The 17,510-nt window shown below is 37.5% G+C and overlaps 1 protein-coding gene across 2 annotated transcripts; it reads right to left on the minus strand.

Moving 5' to 3' along the window:
* Positions 1–242: 242 nt before the first annotated feature.
* ARL1 (ARF like GTPase 1) lies at positions 243–12,292 on the minus strand. Of its 2 annotated transcripts, XM_014835014.3 has the most exons (6): positions 12,029–12,292; positions 9,579–9,716; positions 7,538–7,619; positions 6,420–6,531; positions 3,300–3,478; positions 243–2,562 (listed from the first exon to the last, which is right to left on the minus strand). In XM_014835014.3, the coding sequence occupies exons 1-6, from the start codon at positions 12,030–12,032 to the stop codon at positions 2,532–2,534; spliced, it is 546 nt and encodes a 181-aa protein (XP_014690500.1). In that variant the 5' UTR covers positions 12,033–12,292; the 3' UTR covers positions 243–2,531. The 2 variants fall into 2 exon arrangements, with proteins under 2 accessions (XP_014690500.1, XP_014690501.1); XM_014835015.3 differs by lacking the exon at positions 9,579–9,716 and having other exon boundaries at positions 12,029–12,257.
* Between the last annotated feature and the right edge of the window lie 5,218 nt (positions 12,293–17,510).

The raw sequence follows: 17,510 nt of genomic DNA on the forward strand, positions 1-17,510 counted from the left end.
CACTCTGCTTCGGCGTCCCAGGGTTTTGTCAGTTTGAATCCTGGGCACGGACATCAGGCCATGCTGAGGTGGCGTCCCACATGCCACAACTAGAAGGACTCACAACTAAAAGTACACAACTATGTACCCGGGGTCTTGGGGAAAAAAAGGAAAAATAAAATCTTTAAAAAAGAGAGAGAGAGAAAGTTAATACTAAGGCAAATATCAGATAGTAAAAATATCTCAGGGATATTGAACACAGCTTTGTTTTAATCAGTAAATATTTATTGAGTGCCTACTAAGTGCCAGGTGCACCACACTAGATGCAAGAGATACTAACAGTAAATAAACTGGTCCCTGCCCTCAAGGAGCTTACATTTCCACAATTTAAAGTGCATCTCAGGTATTGTGATAACAGAATTCTACCACTCTATTTCTTATTTTTTCCACTGTGACCACATGACACATCACAACTACCAACCAGATAAAACAGAAGTGTTAGACCTAAAAAGAAACCTTTGATACTATTTGTCCAAGTCTCTTGTTATAGAAAAAAAACTGAAGGAGTGGCCATTTGTGCCTGGAACTCGTGTTCTGATTTCAAGTTTGGTGCTTTTCCCATTTTCAGGCTTCTCATAAAACAATATTCAGTAGATTTTTACAAATATCAACATTCAAACTCCTGTAACATACCTGTACAGTTGTTTCCTGCTAGACAAGGACCTTATGATTTACACCATATTAAAATAAGTGTGTGCTCAATTTATCCCATCCTATTCTTTATAAGCCAGAGGCATGAGGATAATCCAAGTGCTGACGTTTGCTACAGCTTCATGTGCCTTCAATATTCAAGATGGCAAGAGCTACACGCCAGGCATCATCTACCCTCCAGGACCTCACTTCCCCATACTTCGCACGCAGTGTTCCTGAATTGCTGGGGGTACTTAGCCACTTGACACAGAGACCAAATTAGGAATGGGTGCTGGGGCATGAGTAAGAAGAGTAAAATTCCCAGAGGTGCAAAGAGAAAGCCACATTCACTTGAGCTGAGAGGATGACCAAAAGTATGAGAGAAAGGCCAGAGGCCAACATCTGGAAGGATAGTGGTGGGGACAGGAAGTGAACACTAGTGTTCCTGAGACCTGAGGGGCACAATGGTATTAAGCTTTCTTTACCAGCATCTAAGTTTTTAAATGCTGGTTGTCCAACTTAAAAAATGGAAAAAATTCCCTCCAATTTTAGTAATTACTATGGACTGTATTTACTTCTCTCACACTGTAGCCCATCCTGTGGTGCACTAGGTAGTTTGAAAAGTTCCTTTGAACATAATTGATTTTAACAGCCTAGCAGTGGCCTAATTTTTAAAACCAAGAGTGCTTAATTTCTCTCTGTAGAACCAGTAAGATTTGGACTTCTCACAATCAAATTTACATGTCTAATTACAGGTAGATAAAAAAGGAATGAAAGACAATAAAGACATCTTTTTCAATGCTTCTTAAAATAGATTTTTTTATTTCCTTTAATGTGAATTTTTTCTTCAATGTATTGTGAATTCCATCAAATAGGATCATGTAGGATTGTTTATACTACCTCTACTAGTATGGACAAATAAATTTATAAACATTATTTTGAATACTGTCTACTTCGATTAAGCATAATTTTATTTAAGGAGTTGGGTTGTCAGTGTTGCCAATGTTGGCATTTTCAGGTATTTATGGTGTAGCTTATGATGGGACAAGCTTCTGACCTTGAAGTCTTACTTTGAGCTCTGTTCCCACCTCACTAGCAGGTGAGCCCTGTTCCTACCTCACTAGCAAGTGACCTTGGGCAAGCCAACCTATCAGAACCTTGGGTCCACATCCATAAAATGAACACATTACAACCTGTCCTACCTACATCACAGGGTTCCTATATAAATCAACTAGGTCAATATACATAAAACTGTTTTCACAACTATAAAGTACTGTAAAATAACAATTACAGATAAGTCAGTGAAGTTAACCACCAAAATAATTATTTCTACTTCATGCCTATAACCAAAAGCTTTTAAACTAAACAGCTTAAATAAAGTGGTCATTAAGCAAATGAAAACTGTATTACCCACACTATGTCCTAGCCAACTCTACTGAGTCTAATCTTTGGAAAAACTTTATTTTCATTTAAGGGGGGAAAAGTCTGAGTTAAGATATTTATTAATGTTTATACAAACAAGGTGCAACCACTAATTCAAAAATAGGAGGGTTTTTTCCTCAATAAGAGTACATTCTTTAATAGGACTATATTTGAAAAAGAATTCCATACAAAGAGAATATGTACCTTAACACAAGAAAGCAAGGAAGGAATATTTTACATTACACAGGACATTCAGCTGGTTCAATCACGATGAGTTACCCTTCCAACCAAATACTTATTTTCTATATTTATTACAAACATTGCAGTCAGTTCAGTATATGCCAATAATCACACAGTTTTAACATTTAGTAGTGTGAAGCACACTTAACTGTTTCCAAAGGACTATGTGATGTGGTCTTCATTTCAGAGAAGTGATTGAATTACTGTCTGCTCTTTAATGTTTCAACTAACCTGTGAAGAGAAAATTAAGTTTCATAAAATTAATTTCAACCTTTCAGGTATAGAGCATGATCATTTATAATATCAATTTTATACTGAAGGTAGATTCCAAAGCACTTTAAATGACACAAGCTAAGACAGTTACATTAGAAGAATAAGAATAAGGTTATGGACTCAATTTCCATGAGGGTCTTCTAGCTTTCACTTTGTCTATACTTTAAATGAATAATGAAAAAAAGACCAACTCTCTACTTTCCAGGCTGCTACTACCACAGCCAGGCCAGATGTGGATAATTCAGAGGTGAAAACTAGTCTCAGTCCTCAAGGAGCTGATAATCTATGAGTAGATGCACAAATCAATGATAAGAGAGTGTAACAAGTACTATATCACTACTCTGTGACAAGGACTAAGTGTGTATGGTAGGCAGTAAGCATGGAGATATGTCAGGGAAGAAGAGAGCCTTAACCTAAGTCCTGAAGAATATGGGATTGGAGGGTGAGGTGAGACAGGGAAAAAGCTAGAAAAATGTCAGACAGCTGGTATATCTATCTATAACTGGGTAGGTGTGGTTGAAATAAAAGCAGATGCACATGATGACCAGTGGGAGAAAAGGCTGGAGGATCTTAATATGATAAGCTGCAAAGTAACCTGAGTTTCATCCTTAAAACTAAAGGGAAATCACACAGGTGTGTAAACAGTTGCATGCACATACAAACGCACAGATGGCTTCTGGAAACACGATACTTACCACTCCATTGCCTCATCGAGACCAGTGCCTTTGGTTGCTGAAGTTTTGAATATTTGCCATTTTCGGTCCTTCAAGGCAGGTAACCCAAGTGAATTTGCCATCTCGGAAGGAGTCATGGCCTGTTCCATGTCTTGCTTATTTGCAAATACCACTAAAATGGCTTTTCTCAGCTCTTCTTCCTAAATAAAGTAGAAGATATTTAATTTCCTCTAATCAATTTGTTCCCTTGAGTTTAGGAAGAAAGCCAAAAAATACATTATTTTAAAAGCATATTTCCTAATTAATTAATTGTATAATTAATTACTATATAATGTTCATTATAAATTATTTGAAATTACAGAGAAGTATAAAGAAGCTTCACTACAATCCTACCTCCCAAACATGATCACTGTCAACATTCTGGGTATATTTTCTACTGCTTTGTAGTTCAGATACTTATAGTTTATGTAGTAAATACATTTATATCTTTAAGATCACATTTACATACAGTTCCATACCCTGCTTTAAAAAATAAACTATTAATCATAGTTGTTTCTCCAAACCATCGAAAAAGTTTTTTTTAATTAAAGGTTAAATATACTCTATACTATGAATACATGTGCCATAAAGGATATAACTTTTCCAGTATTAGACTCTTAATAGATTCTTTTCACTTGACTATTAGAGACACCCAAGTGACAGAGTCATTATACAGAATCTTTGCGTGAATCTCTATTTCCTTAATACAATTCTCTAAAAATGGAATCAAAGTGAACTTTTTTTCAGGCTCTTGTTACATATATCAATATACTGCTTTCCAGAGAGACTGTAACAATTTCAACCCACTAACAGCGTATGACAGTGCCCATCTTCAATGCAGCCTTGGCAGAATTGAAAATTATATATTCTTCCAAAATAGCATCTCACTATATGCTTATTTATTATGAGGTTACTAGGAAATACCAAATATTATTAGCAATATATTTTTCTCCTGAGAATTTTAAGTTCATGCCTCTTGCTCATTTTTCTGCAGATGTGCAAAAGGTCTTTACAACCAGTAAAGACCTGGTTTTTACTGGTTGTAAAACTGTGTCCTGGTTCCCTGTTTCACCCTAATATGTATTATTTGGCATCTGAGCTTTTGCAATTTTTTTGTCTGTATTAATATAATTAAATCTATCTTGTCTTTTGTAATTCCTTCCAATCCTCTGATTTAGAAAGACCTTCCCTATCCAGAAATTTTAAACATATTCACTTACATATTCTTATAGTTACTGATTTCCTTTTTTTTACATTTAATTCTTTACTCCATTTAGAATTTATTTTTATGTACAAAGATGATAAAACTTAAACTGATTTTGTGTCTCTAAGTTTTAATATAATAGTCCTTACCCATACCCTACCTGTACTTTATATCACATGATAAATATTTATTGAATCAATTAAAAAACACTTCCTAAAGAATGAAATATCAGTTCTTTCTACAGAAGATTATACAAGTCAAATCATAATACCACAAATAACCTAACAACAATCCAGCACAACTCGAGAATTGTAAACTGAAAATAATCCATTTCTTTTATGCAGTACTTTATATGATAAAAATCTATTAGACCATGTAAATTACATCTAAATAAAGTTTTCATTTTAAAAATCTATTACACCTCTGACAATTAAACAGTCCCTTGAAATTTCTCATACTTGATTTTGGTCTAAGAAACTCTAATGATAAATATGATGCTACGTTGTGAAAAAAACACATGGACAAAGAAAATAGTTCAGTGGTTACCAGGGGAAGGGGGTTGGGGGGTAAGCACAGGGGGTGAAGGGGAGCACCTATGTGGTGACAGACAAGAAATAATGTACAATTGAAATTTCACAATGATGTAAACTATTATGAACTCAAAAAAATTTAAAAAAAAAAACTAAGCAAAAGTTTAAAACTATTAGGTCTGCAATTTATAACTTGGAAGCCATTAAGTAGTCAGTAGCCCAAGAAATCAGAAGTCCAAAGTATTCTAAGAATGCCTCTACCTAAGTAATCTAGTGGCCTAGAACTTCTATTTAAACATTCAATGATTGGATAATTCAGAATCATATTTTGGTGGGAAAAGGAAACTTACTCATCTAATTTTCTCAAGGAAAGGCAATTTAATTATTAATCATTTATACATTCGAAAAGCTTATTTAACAAATGGAGATTTTAAAAACTTTGATTATTTAATGCATCCTCTAAATTCAGTCAGTTAGCCAATATATAATCTTACGAACTTCAGCGAATACAATATATTGAGTTCTTAATTAAATGCTATACACTGTTCCACACATCAGGGATTTTAGGGTAAACTTGAAGAACTTACATTCTAGGGTAAGAGACATAAGTAAACCAATATATTTTAAAATAATGGAAAGAAACAATAAGTGGTACAAAGAATAAAGTAGGAAAAAGGGTTAGGAAATAACTGAGACTCCTCTCTGGGAAAGAAACATGTGAGATGAAAGATGTCAAGGGAGCCCTGCAAAGATGTGGGGAAGAGCATTCCAAGCAGAAGGAAGAGCAAGTGCCAAACGCCCTAAGCCAGGTGTCAGGTGTGCATGCTTGGTGTGTTCAAGGAACAGAAAGGTCAGTGTGGCTGAGGCACTGTAAACACAGGGAAGTGTAAAGGATGAAAAAGCAGGGAGAGGAAGTAGGGGCCAGAATTAGGCCAAAGACCCAAAAATATACATTTCTCTGAACATTAATGCTTCTAAAACAAACAAATATGCTTTCTTCTTATTTATACCCTTATCTGCTTTCACAAGCAAATTTATACATCTAGAAATAAAGACATTTTTAAAAAAATCACTTCATAGAAGTGACAGAAAAGTTACTTCAGTTTGGAAAGACTTCAGCTCTGAACTTCCTGGAAATCAAGGAATCTAGTTTAAAGGAAGTTACAAGTCTGGATTGTTTTTTTCTTTTTTTGGTCTCCAACAGTATTTCTGGAATAGGAAGTAATTTACATAAAAGAAAATCATCCTAAAGGCATGGGGAAAAGAAATCCCTACTTTCCTTTTAATTATTCCTGCACATGATGATAAACAATGGAAACAGCAAGCAAATGTAAATGATCTCCTCACATTTTAATAAAGTTTTCTTACCTCCAACATGGCAACTAACTCTGATTTGGAAATGCCAATTCGGTCTCGGTCACAACTGTCTACGACATAAATGACTGCATCTGTGTTTGAATAATAACATCTCCAGTATGGCCTAAAAAAAAAATTCAGAAATGGAGAACATGTTATTATTTGAAAGAAGAAAGTGATATGTTAATTTATATGCTAGGATTTGGCAATGATGCGGGGTAGTGTGGATTTACATGCCAATCCAGCCCAACTCATGTTACAATCAACGCCATAATGATGCATTGTTTCTGATGAATATATATATCCCTCAGATGTGATGAGATGGAAAGAATGTTGATAAACATTAAATTACAGGACCAAGGAGTTTCAGAATGAGTTCTGACTTTAGACTGAGAGAATATATTTGTAATCTATAAAATCACCAAATATACTGAAAAAAATTGTACACAGACCTGATTGTTACATCTTATAAATCTTTAACTGGGAACTCCTTAAGAGGAATGGGTTCTTAAAAAAGTTTTTAATATGATTTTATATAATAAGCATTAAATTGATCACTGAAGCCACCAAGAAGTAGCAATGGCTAAAATAAGAAATAGACTCAAAAGTGGTTCAAGAAAGGTGTTAAAAGGCGGCAAGATGTTTGGGCAATGCACTACTAATCTTTTAAGATGACACCATCCTGAGCAACCACTGACAGTCACCAAACATTCACAGGTACCATTCAAGCACAGAAAGCCAGGCAGGAGACCTGAGTTCCAGAGGGCATCTATGTTCACATTAGCCCTAAACAGTGTCCCTGAAAGGTAGTTTTATGGCAACCAAAAGAGTCTGTCTCACAAAGCAAGGGGCTGACAAGACTAAATGGAGGACGCTTTTTAGTTAAAAACTACTGAAAGTAATTAGGTCTTGAGATTTTCATGAAAAGATTTTTCATTTAAGTGAGATCTGAAAAACTGGCTTCCTGAGATTTTAATTCATTTGAGAGAATAGGCAGTTTTTACCTCATTTTAAACTAGGTGGCTCCCATTTAAATTACAGAAGAAGATATATTTTGATTTACTGCTGTTATCCCTAAAAGAACTAACAAGTGTTAAATACCACAAAGTAATCTGGTCTCTGTACCATACCTGATACTTGTCTGTCCTCCTAAATCCCAGACTTGGAATTTAAGGTTCTTGTATGTCACTGTCTCAACATTAAATCCAATGGCTGGAAGAGAAATCAAATCAGTAGTGTATGTAGACTAATGCATTCTACCTTCAAAGTATCCAATCTAATCGAATTTAAGCAATTAATGGTAATTGTTGAATCACACTATTGGTTGAGAAATTACTCCATTTAGGACAATATGCTCTGCTATATACACAACCACACAAAAAACATCAATTAGCAAGATCAGCACCCTCTTCAGGTTATCTAAGAATCCCCAATCATCTCTGCAAATATATAATTCTCAGCTCACTGGAAATCCTGTTAAACTCCCCTCATAATACAGTACTGGCATACTAAAGTGTTCATAAAGTTATATTTAGAAAGGACAGTTGTAGATGTATTACAAAACAATGTAATTTTGGTGGGTAGGAAATAAACATGGAATAAAAACAAAAAAGCCTAGATTCCAAATTTCAGTGGGTCAGAAAACAGCAATGGCTGTATACTGCTTTATGAAAGCTGGGTTCTCTAAGCCTGGGTTCTCTCTAGCCAATCTCATGGTGTCTCTGCAGACTTCCTCTAGAGCTCATTTGTAATAAGGTCACAGCTGGACGGCCAAAGACGAGGTGTCCCATCCCTTTTCCCTGCCATTCTTCTTGGGTGGAGCTCTGGCACCACACAGCTGAGGCATTGAAAGGAATCTAAGGGAGAGTGAAGAGGATGCTAAAAAAAAAAAGCTTAGGTGTTATATACGCAGAGATTACTGAGATTTTACAAGCTTAAAAAAACCAAAGTAAAATATGATTTATAGCTGAAACTGGACAATTAATTTTTGTTATAGACTTGTTTATATTGGTAAATGATGCTTATGAATATATGCTAAGCGTGCCTATTACAACTAAAACATAACTATACTATCACAAACCTGAGTGAAAAACTATAAAGCAAGTTCATGATGTCTCCCTTAGAATATTAGGTAGGAGCGTGATCACCATCTTCACCACGATTAGGAACATTGTTTATATGCAAAGGACAAGAGTGTGGTGTAAAGTGGAATTCACTGAAATGCAATCCACTGGGCTCTGTGCACTGCAGGGGCCCCCAAGACTTAACTGTAGCAGAGATAGGCGATTCTGAGAAGCAAAAACCAAGGGAACTGAAATTTATTGAAGGTGGCAAAAAGAAATAACAGATGCCATAGGGTTTAAAAAGTTCTTTCATAAAAGCTAGACTTTTTTTTAATCTGGAAATTTAAATACTACTAAACATAGAAATACCTTGAGTGACAGAGTAACTTTAGAAGCATAATTCAAATACTCTTAATTCTATGAACTCAAACTTAGTTTAAAGATAGCATTCTGATCTTAGTAAATTCAGGTCAACAAATGAAAAAAAGTAGACATAACTGAAAAGTATTCTTACGCAGTCAAACAGGACTGTTCGAGACTATTTCTCTAAGATATTAACAACTGGTTTAAAGGCGAAGTGTCTCTTCTCTTGATACTTTTAGGTAAAAACTAACTACCCTCAGTCTCTTCAACTCAGATCTTTACAAGTAATCAACAGAATTACTTAAGAGAAACTAATCAATTACAACAGTAGCAAACACAGGGGAAAAAACACTTCACATGTAATATTACTTAACATCTACATAATTCTTTACAGAGATTTACAAAGTATTTTATATACTTCCTCTATTTTCCCCTCAAAGCCAGTGGTATTTATTACCTTCATTTTATCAATAAAAGATACTAGCTCTCAATGAGATTAAGTGGCTTAACTCAAGCCAACTTTTAAAACAACTCTAAACAGCAAAAACCAGCTGTGTACAGGGGTCCTTAAATTACACCAAACTGCCTGTCAGCTTATGAAAAAAAGTGGTATTAATATTATGCTCATACTAGAAGTTTAAAAACCTTATCAATTACTTCATGAATGATTTATTCAGAAATAAAGTTATGTTAGATGGAAAAAACCAGAAAGCTCCTGTACTCAGTTTATCATACCAACACTTACTAGGAATAGTAGTAACGACTTCTCCAACCTGTAATCTGTATAAAATTGTAGTTTTTCCTGCTCCATCTAATCCCAAAATTAAAATCCTCATTTCCCGGGTTCCAAACAGACTGGAAAAAATACTTGAGAAAAAGCCACCTAAAAAAATAATAAAAGCAAAAACGTATTCAATAATCATTTTGTGAACTAGGTCCACAAAACATTTAATCTTGCCCTTTGAAAACTATATCACATTAAATAACATTACAATATTTTCCTTGATTCATAGGTGCACATTTTTGCTCCCAATGAAATATATTACTTAACATCAAACAAGTAGTTACTGATTGTTACCATGTCCTAGATACTGTGTCAGGCAGGCACAGAAGATACACTAAAGAAGAAGAGAAATATGACCCCTGCCCTCAGGCAGCTCACTTTCTAATTAAGAGCATAGGCATACCTCAGCATCATCTCTTCACCACCCCTAAAAACCAAAGGGTGAATCAGAATGACAGTGAGACCATGAGGTCCTCGCTGCTGAAAAGCAGTTATCATCACTCTATAGCAGCAGTACCATCATAACTACCTTCAATCACTGAGATTTCTCTATTAAGCAATACAACTAGCCTAAGGAATTGAGACACAGAAGCCAAAAATAACAAAAACTATTCTTGATAGAAAACTCACTTTAAAAAATAAGCTACATTCAAAGCATATGAAATATTTCTAGAAAGCTTCCTAATATGCAAGGTATTATGTAATATAAAAGCACTTGCAAACAGAGGGTAAAATGGTGGTTACCAGATGCCGGGGTAGTGAGGGGAATGCGAAAGATGCTACTTAAAGGGTAGAAACTTCCTTATAAAAGGAATTAATTCTGGAAACCTAAAGAACAGCATGGTGACTTAGTTAATAATAATGTATTGCACATACAAAATTTGCTGAGAGATCATGAAGTGTTCTCACAGTACACACAAAAAAGATAACTGTGAGGGGATGGGTGTGTTAATTAGCTTGATTGTGGTAATCATTTCACAATGTATACAGATATCAAAACATCACAGGGCACACCTTACATATATACAATTTTTATCTGTCAAACATTATCTCAATAAAGCTGGAAAAAAACTAAAGTTAAAATTAAGAAATTATCCCGTATCTCAGGAGAGCCTCCTGGTAACAGGTTAAGGTGTTGATTCATTTGGATTGTGTTTAAGTGAAATAACTCCTAAGAGTAAGAGAGGTGGAAATTTAGAATCTTTATTATTCTTTTTACAACAGAAGAAAGCAGCTTTTTTAAAATAAGTTTTATCTTTTACAATTATGGGGAAAAAAGCATTTTCGCCCTTTCCCACCAAAAGCCATTAGAAAAGATTAAAATAGAAAGTTACATTAACAGTGTACAAAGCATTTGACAGCAGAAGTGATGCCGCTCGCAATACATGGTTATCTGACAACGAAATGACCTAATTAAGAGCGGCAAGTCTGGATAAATGAACACAACAAACATGGGCTAGAGAACCTCGGGAAAAGTATACTAGAAAAGGCTGACTTGACAGCCTGCCTACCGTTCACAGGTAGAAAACAGGAGGAACAACAAAACTGAAGGGGGTTATAAAAAAGACAGGAAAGCTCTCATGATGTTCCAGAGCAGGAAGTAAACTCTCCAGAAAACCGTGGAAGTATTTAAGTAAGCCAAAGAATTTGCACCTTCATTCGGAGGGCTGTAAACAGATTAAAGACGCTGCACCTTCATTTGGAGGGTTGTAAACAGATGAAAGAATCTGCACCTTCATTTGGGCTCCAGTCGGGAGGGAGGCTTTACCTGATGCTTGTGATGACAAGGTAGTCCTCAATTAGCACACCAAAACCTGAGATTAAAATTTTATGCACTGACCGTAATAGTCTCCCCATTTCCTTCTCCATCTTACTCTATTACCTACGTGAAAAGCTACAGAGAAGCACACAAATGCCAAGTTGGCTATAAAACACCACCATGAGCAGCACCTCTCTTTGGATTTTTTTTTTTTTTTTGAAACTGACGCAGTCCCAGCGACCAGGGAGAAAGAATCAAGCTTCCATTATGGGGTCAGCTCTTATTTTTCACCCAAGAAACCTCGGCGAACCTGCGACTGACACTTTGCCAGGCTTTGCAAGACCAACTCTATCCAACCAGTCGAGCTGCGTCTGGGGGGCTGAGGGGAAAGTTCACGGTCAGCGGAAAGGACTCCCAGGCCGCCGCTCCGACCCCTTGACCCCGCCGGGATGAAGGGCAAACGCGCGGGGGCGGACGCTCGAGGCGGGGTCCGCCCCACAGGTGAAGAGCCCAGGTGAGTGAAGTCCTCAGCGACCCGCCACCTGAGAAGCTGGCCACTCTGGCTCCCCAGGCGCGCCCCTCTACCCCTCCCGACCCCAGCCCTCGGCCGCAGCCCCCGCGCGCGCCCGGGCGCCCCTCTCAGAGCCCTCACCCATGATGAAACGCCTGTCTGCCTTCGTCGATCGTCAAAGACAGGCCCCGGCCTCGGGAGCGACTCCTGTTCGAGTCTCGGCGCCGCCACCTCAGCTCGCCGCGGCTCCAGCTCTGAGGCGGTTACCTTGGAAGCCTGGTCCGCCAGCAACTTCCACGTCGGACTCCCGGCGGGGGCGGGACCGAGGGGCTGCCGCGACTGCGCGCCGGCAACGGCGGCCTGAGCGTCCGCGTCGTCGCTTTCGACACAGGTCACCGGCGCGCTGCGGGTAGATACTGTGGAAGCCAGAAGAGAAAAAATATTCAACGGCCTCGCATCTCTCCTGCTTCTGTTTTCTTGGACGGAAAGGGCTTCCGAAGCAGGGGAATTCGAATTTTCATTTTAAATTCTGACACCAAAACGTGGCGAATCCGCCAACCAAGAATGCGAGTCGGGCCTCGATGCCGCAGTTCCGAGGATGTGGGCGCAGGCTGCCGCGTCGCAGAAGTTGCAGGTCCTAAAGTGCCCTGCGGGGGCGACCCTGCTTTCCTTGGATGCTTTCTGCGCTAAGGAAAGAGGACTACGATAATAATAATAGGAAGATTCCCGTGTCTCCGATGCTGGACAGCCTCACACCTGAGGCCGCTAACTAGAGATTTTTGGCGTCACGGTGGCCTGCGGGGCAGCGTTCGAGCCCCCTCCCTCCTTCCAGCTGACTCTAAGCGCCTGACCACCTTTCCAGGGTCCGTGTTGTGGACGGGTGGTCCCGATCATGGGGAGTGGGGACCTGTTCCCTCGGGGGCGTCGATTGGGAGTAATACAGGTGTTGACTGTGAAGTGTGTTGGGAGGTAGGAAGCAACACCTGGAGGATGGGGAGAAGGGATTCTCCTAGACTCTAATCTTTTTTAAAGGTTGAGCATGCGTGTTTTAAAAATTCGTAAAGCTACAGAGAAAAGTGAACTTATCCCTAACCCCCAGTCCCGCAGTCCTCTCTAGAAGTAACCACTGTTAACACTTTCTTGGGTCTCCTTCCAAATGTAATCTTTGCAAGTTATGTTTTTGTGTGTATTAGAGATTTTCATCCATTCTAAAGTTTATAGACTACCTGTCTTGTATTTGACTTCAGTTTTTGGACCTCTCCAGCTGCCTAGGCTTTGAACTAGATGTGCCTGTGGCTCCCGCCTCCCCTCACCACTCCTAGGTTATAAATTCACAGAAATTTTCCTTGCAAGAAAAAGTGTGGGGTTTTTTTCACTTTTGTTTTGTTGTTTGAGAAGGAGAGAGTAACTCTTTACCTAAACACCTAGGCCTTTTAGAGGTTTTGCTTTGTAAGCATTCTGTTGTCCACTCTTGGAACACAGCGTCCTTATGATTCCACTGATCTTTCTCAGCTAGTCTTCATGCACCTCTAGTCCCTCTCTCAGCAGATCTTGGCCATTGCTACTTTAAATTTATGTCCGTGTCAGATTTATGTTTCCGGGACAACGCACATAGTTGCCTGAAAATATAGGTTCCTTTAAAAGGAGAACTGAAAGGAAAGATATACTAGAAACTTTATAGTCACACTGTATAATCTGAACCTAATAAGCAAATTAGATGTATGTGAGGATGCTGTGTAGACTGAAGTGCTATATACAAATTGAAAAGCATTGTTAAAAGCATTAGATTAGACTATTAGATGGCGTTTCAGCCTTTCATAATCTGTAGTAAGCACCTCATTACAAATCACTATGGAAACAATAGTGTGATAAAGACCAAATAAAAACCCTTTAGGCACTTTGATCAAATACTTTGTTTTTCAAAATTCACTCATGTAATTCTTTGCTTTGTCAGTAAAGATCTGGTGTAATTTCCTGGATGTATCAAAAACAGAACAAAAACCTCTTCTCCATTCACAGAAACCCTTGATCTAAAAAAAAAAATATCCCAGAATAACAAGATAAGGTATTACCCTTTAAAATTTTTCTAAAGTAGGTTTAGGACAAATAAGAGAACTTTCAACTGACTGTGTTCAAGGCCTTATGCTATGCCTATGAAGTATGCAAATCGTGAAGTTCCTAACTTTTAGATGCATTTATTAACCCAGGATGTTAGGACAGAAGATTAAAATGGTTTAGAAAGTGTTGAGACGCGTTTATAAAGAACAAAGCCATAAATAGGTACAGAAACTTAGCTAATCTTTTTTTCTTTTTAAAGATTGGCACCTGAGCTAACATCTTGCCAATCTTCTTTTTTTCCTCTTCTTATTCTTTTCCCCACAGCCCCCCAGTACATAGTTGTATATTCTAGTTGTGAGTGCCTCTGGTTGTGCTATGTAGGACACCGCCTCAGCGTGTCCTGACAAGTGGTGCTATGTCCACACCCAGGATCCAAACTGGCGAAACTCCGGGCTACTGAAGGGGGAGCACGTGAATTTAACCACTTGGCCACAGGGCTGGCTCCGAAACTTAGCTAACCTTTGTTGGTGATTCTGTCCCACCTCCACCTAACCCCTTGCTTTCCTCAATTCCTAAGATTAGAGCAGCTCCTACTTCATGGGAAATTTCCATTTTCATAATAAGACAGTGAGAAATAGGATAACAAAACTACCACTTCCTGTATGTTTTCTGATACTAACTAAAAACAGCTATTACTCTGTAGGAAAGGTATATTTAGGGCAACATCATTTTTCAAAATGTGGTCATTCCTGTTAACGTTGAGCTGGTATTACAGTTCCTCCTTGGTAAAAAGAAATACTTGAGGAAGCAGAATTATAGCAGCATGCTAAAATTACAGCTAAATATTAGATTGTAAGTCTGGGGTTTTATTCTTCAGACAAGCATGTGAATTATCCTCATGTCTTTCAAGTCCTTGCTCAAATGCCATCCTATTTAAAATTGCAACCTACCCCGCATCCCCCTTATCCTGATTTTTTAAAATAGAACTACCTACGAAACATTATAATTTACTTGCTTATTATATCTACTTCTCACTAGAATGTTAACATCAATAAATGCAAGTAGTTTTGTTTATTCACTATTTTCTTGCATTTTGGCACTAAAACAAATATTTGTTGAAAGAATTCATTGAATTATGAAATGAGTTTTCTAAGGCTAATGCCATAAGTATTAGTTAACTTAAACATATATTGTGAAATATTATTAAAGTTGTTTCCTAAAATAGTGATGTCTAAACCACCAAAAAAAGCATAAACCAAAACCCCCCCAAAAAAGCATACTTAAAAAAAAGGAGGTAACTTCCATTAGGCAATGGAACACACAGAAATGTTAAGTTTCTAACTTTGGAAACTACAGCAAATTCTCTAGGCATGGTCATGTGTTTGGAAATCAATATACCAGATGTATAGATAATGACTCAGTTACAGAAAGCAGCATAATCGTGTTACTCCAGGCCTAGAAGTCAAAAGGAGAGGCCAAACTATCATCTTCAAGCAAGTTGTCATATTTGAAGAGAAGCCACTAGGGGGTGGTATTGCTTCAGACACAGTGAGCTCAGTTGGTCCAATTTATTAAAAGTTGAGTGGACAATTCAATCCTTTTCAAATCTTATGATCCAGTAATAACCTACTAAATTTTAAAATGTGAATGTTTTAATGCAGTCCAAGCAAGCAAAACAATTTCAGAACTCCTCCTTTGACTATAAAATCATTATAAGATCGAATAAGTTCCAAACTTAAAAGCTAGAAGCTCATTTCCCACCACCTCAATTATAGATTAAGAAGTAGAAACAAGCTCAGGACAGCCACCCTGGTCTTTTGACTTCTAGGCCTGGAGTAACACGATTATGATGCTTTCTATAACTGAGTCATTATCTATACATTTGGTATATTGATTTCCAAACACATGACCAAGCCTAGAGAATTTGCTGTAGTTTCCAAAGTTAGAAACTTAACATTTCTGTGTGTTCCATTGCCTAATGAAAGTTACCTCCTTTTCTTTAAGTATGCTTTTTTGGGGGGGTTTTGGTGAGGAAGATTGGCCCTGAGCTAACATCGGTTGCCAATCTTCCTTTTTTTTTCCCTCCCCAAAGCTCCAGTACATAGTTGTATATCGTAGTTGTAGGTCATTCTAGTTCTTCTCTGTGGGATGCCACCACAGCATGGCTTGACGAGCGGTACTAGGTCTGTGCCCAGGATCCGGACTGGCAAACCGTGGGTCACCAAAGTAGAGTGCGTGGATTTCACCACTCTGCCCCTGGGCCAGGCCCAGTAGTTACCTTCTTTTGCTCATATTTTACTCCATGAAGCAGAAACCTATGAACTATAAAAAGGATAAATATATAAGTATAATAAATATAAGCTTCAGAAGGGCTTACTGTACTGTGTATTTATAATTGTATTTTAAACTAAGGAGCATTTTGAAATCATAATTAGGTGTGTGATTTTCACAAATCAAGATATGTATTGTATTTCAACTTTTTCCTTTTAATAATATGTACTTTGCCAACAGGGCAGAATTTCTCTTAAGACTAAATTTCTTTTTAACTGAGGTATAATTCATGTACAATAAAATTCAGTTTTTAAGTGTACAGTTCAGTGGTTTTTAATATATTCACAAGGTTTGCAAATATCACCACTATCTAATTCCAAAACATTTTCATCACCCCAAACAGAAACTGTATACCCGTTAAACAATAACTCCCCACTCCTGCCTCCCCTAGCCTCTGGTAACCTCTAATCTACCTTATGTTGCTATGAATTTACCTGTTCTAGATATTTCAGGAGTGAGATCATACAATATTTGTTCTTTTGTGTCTGGCTTACTTCACTTAGCAGACTGTTTTTAAGGTTCATCCATGCTGTGGCATGTATCAAATACTTCATTCCTTTTTATAGCTGAATAATATTCTATAGTATGGCTATACCATGCTTTGTTTATCCATTCATCCAATTCATCCAGTGTCCAACTGATGGACATTGGGTTGTTCCCACTTTTTGGCTCTTTGAATAAAGGTGCTATGAACACTTGTGTAAAAGTTTGTGTAAAAGCATATATGTTTTCAGCTCTCTTGAGCATATACCTAAGAGTGGAATTGTTGTGTCATATGGTAACTCTATGTTTAACTTTTGAGGAACTGCCAGACTGTCTTCCACAGCGGCTGCATTGTTTGGTGCAACTGTTTGCCACCATTTTACATTTGCCAGCAATGTTTGAGGCTTCTTATTTCTCCACATCTTTGGCAACACTTATTTTCCACTTTTTAAAATATAGCCATCCTGGTAGTTGTGAAGTAGTATCTCACTGTGGTTTTGATTTGAATTTTCCTGATGACTAAGGATGTTGAGTATCTTTTCATGTGCTTATTGGGTATATGTATGTTTTCTTTGGAGAAATGTCTGTTTAAGTCTTTTGCCCATTTTTTGAGTTGTCTTTTTATAATTGAGCTGTAAAAGTTCTTTATGAATTCTGCATACTAGACCCTTATCAGATAGGTGTTTTACAAATACTCTTGCCAGTTCTGAGTTGTCTTTTCTCTTTGTTGATAATGTCCTTTGATGCACAA

This window comes from Equus asinus, chromosome 4 (assembly GCF_041296235.1).
Source record: "Equus asinus isolate D_3611 breed Donkey chromosome 4, EquAss-T2T_v2, whole genome shotgun sequence".
Taxonomy (NCBI): domain Eukaryota; kingdom Metazoa; phylum Chordata; class Mammalia; order Perissodactyla; family Equidae; genus Equus; species Equus asinus.

Excerpts from the sequence above, each read along its gene's own strand:
- ARL1 (XM_014835014.3), bottom strand. Across the intron at positions 7,620-9,578 it reads AGTCGTTACTACTATTCCTA|CCATTGGATTTAATGTTGAG; the intron begins GTAAGTGTTGGT and ends TTTCTCTTCCAG. Across the intron at positions 3,479-6,419 it reads AGTTAGTTGCCATGTTGGAG|GAAGAAGAGCTGAGAAAAGC; the intron begins GTAAGAAAACTT and ends TACTTTATTTAG.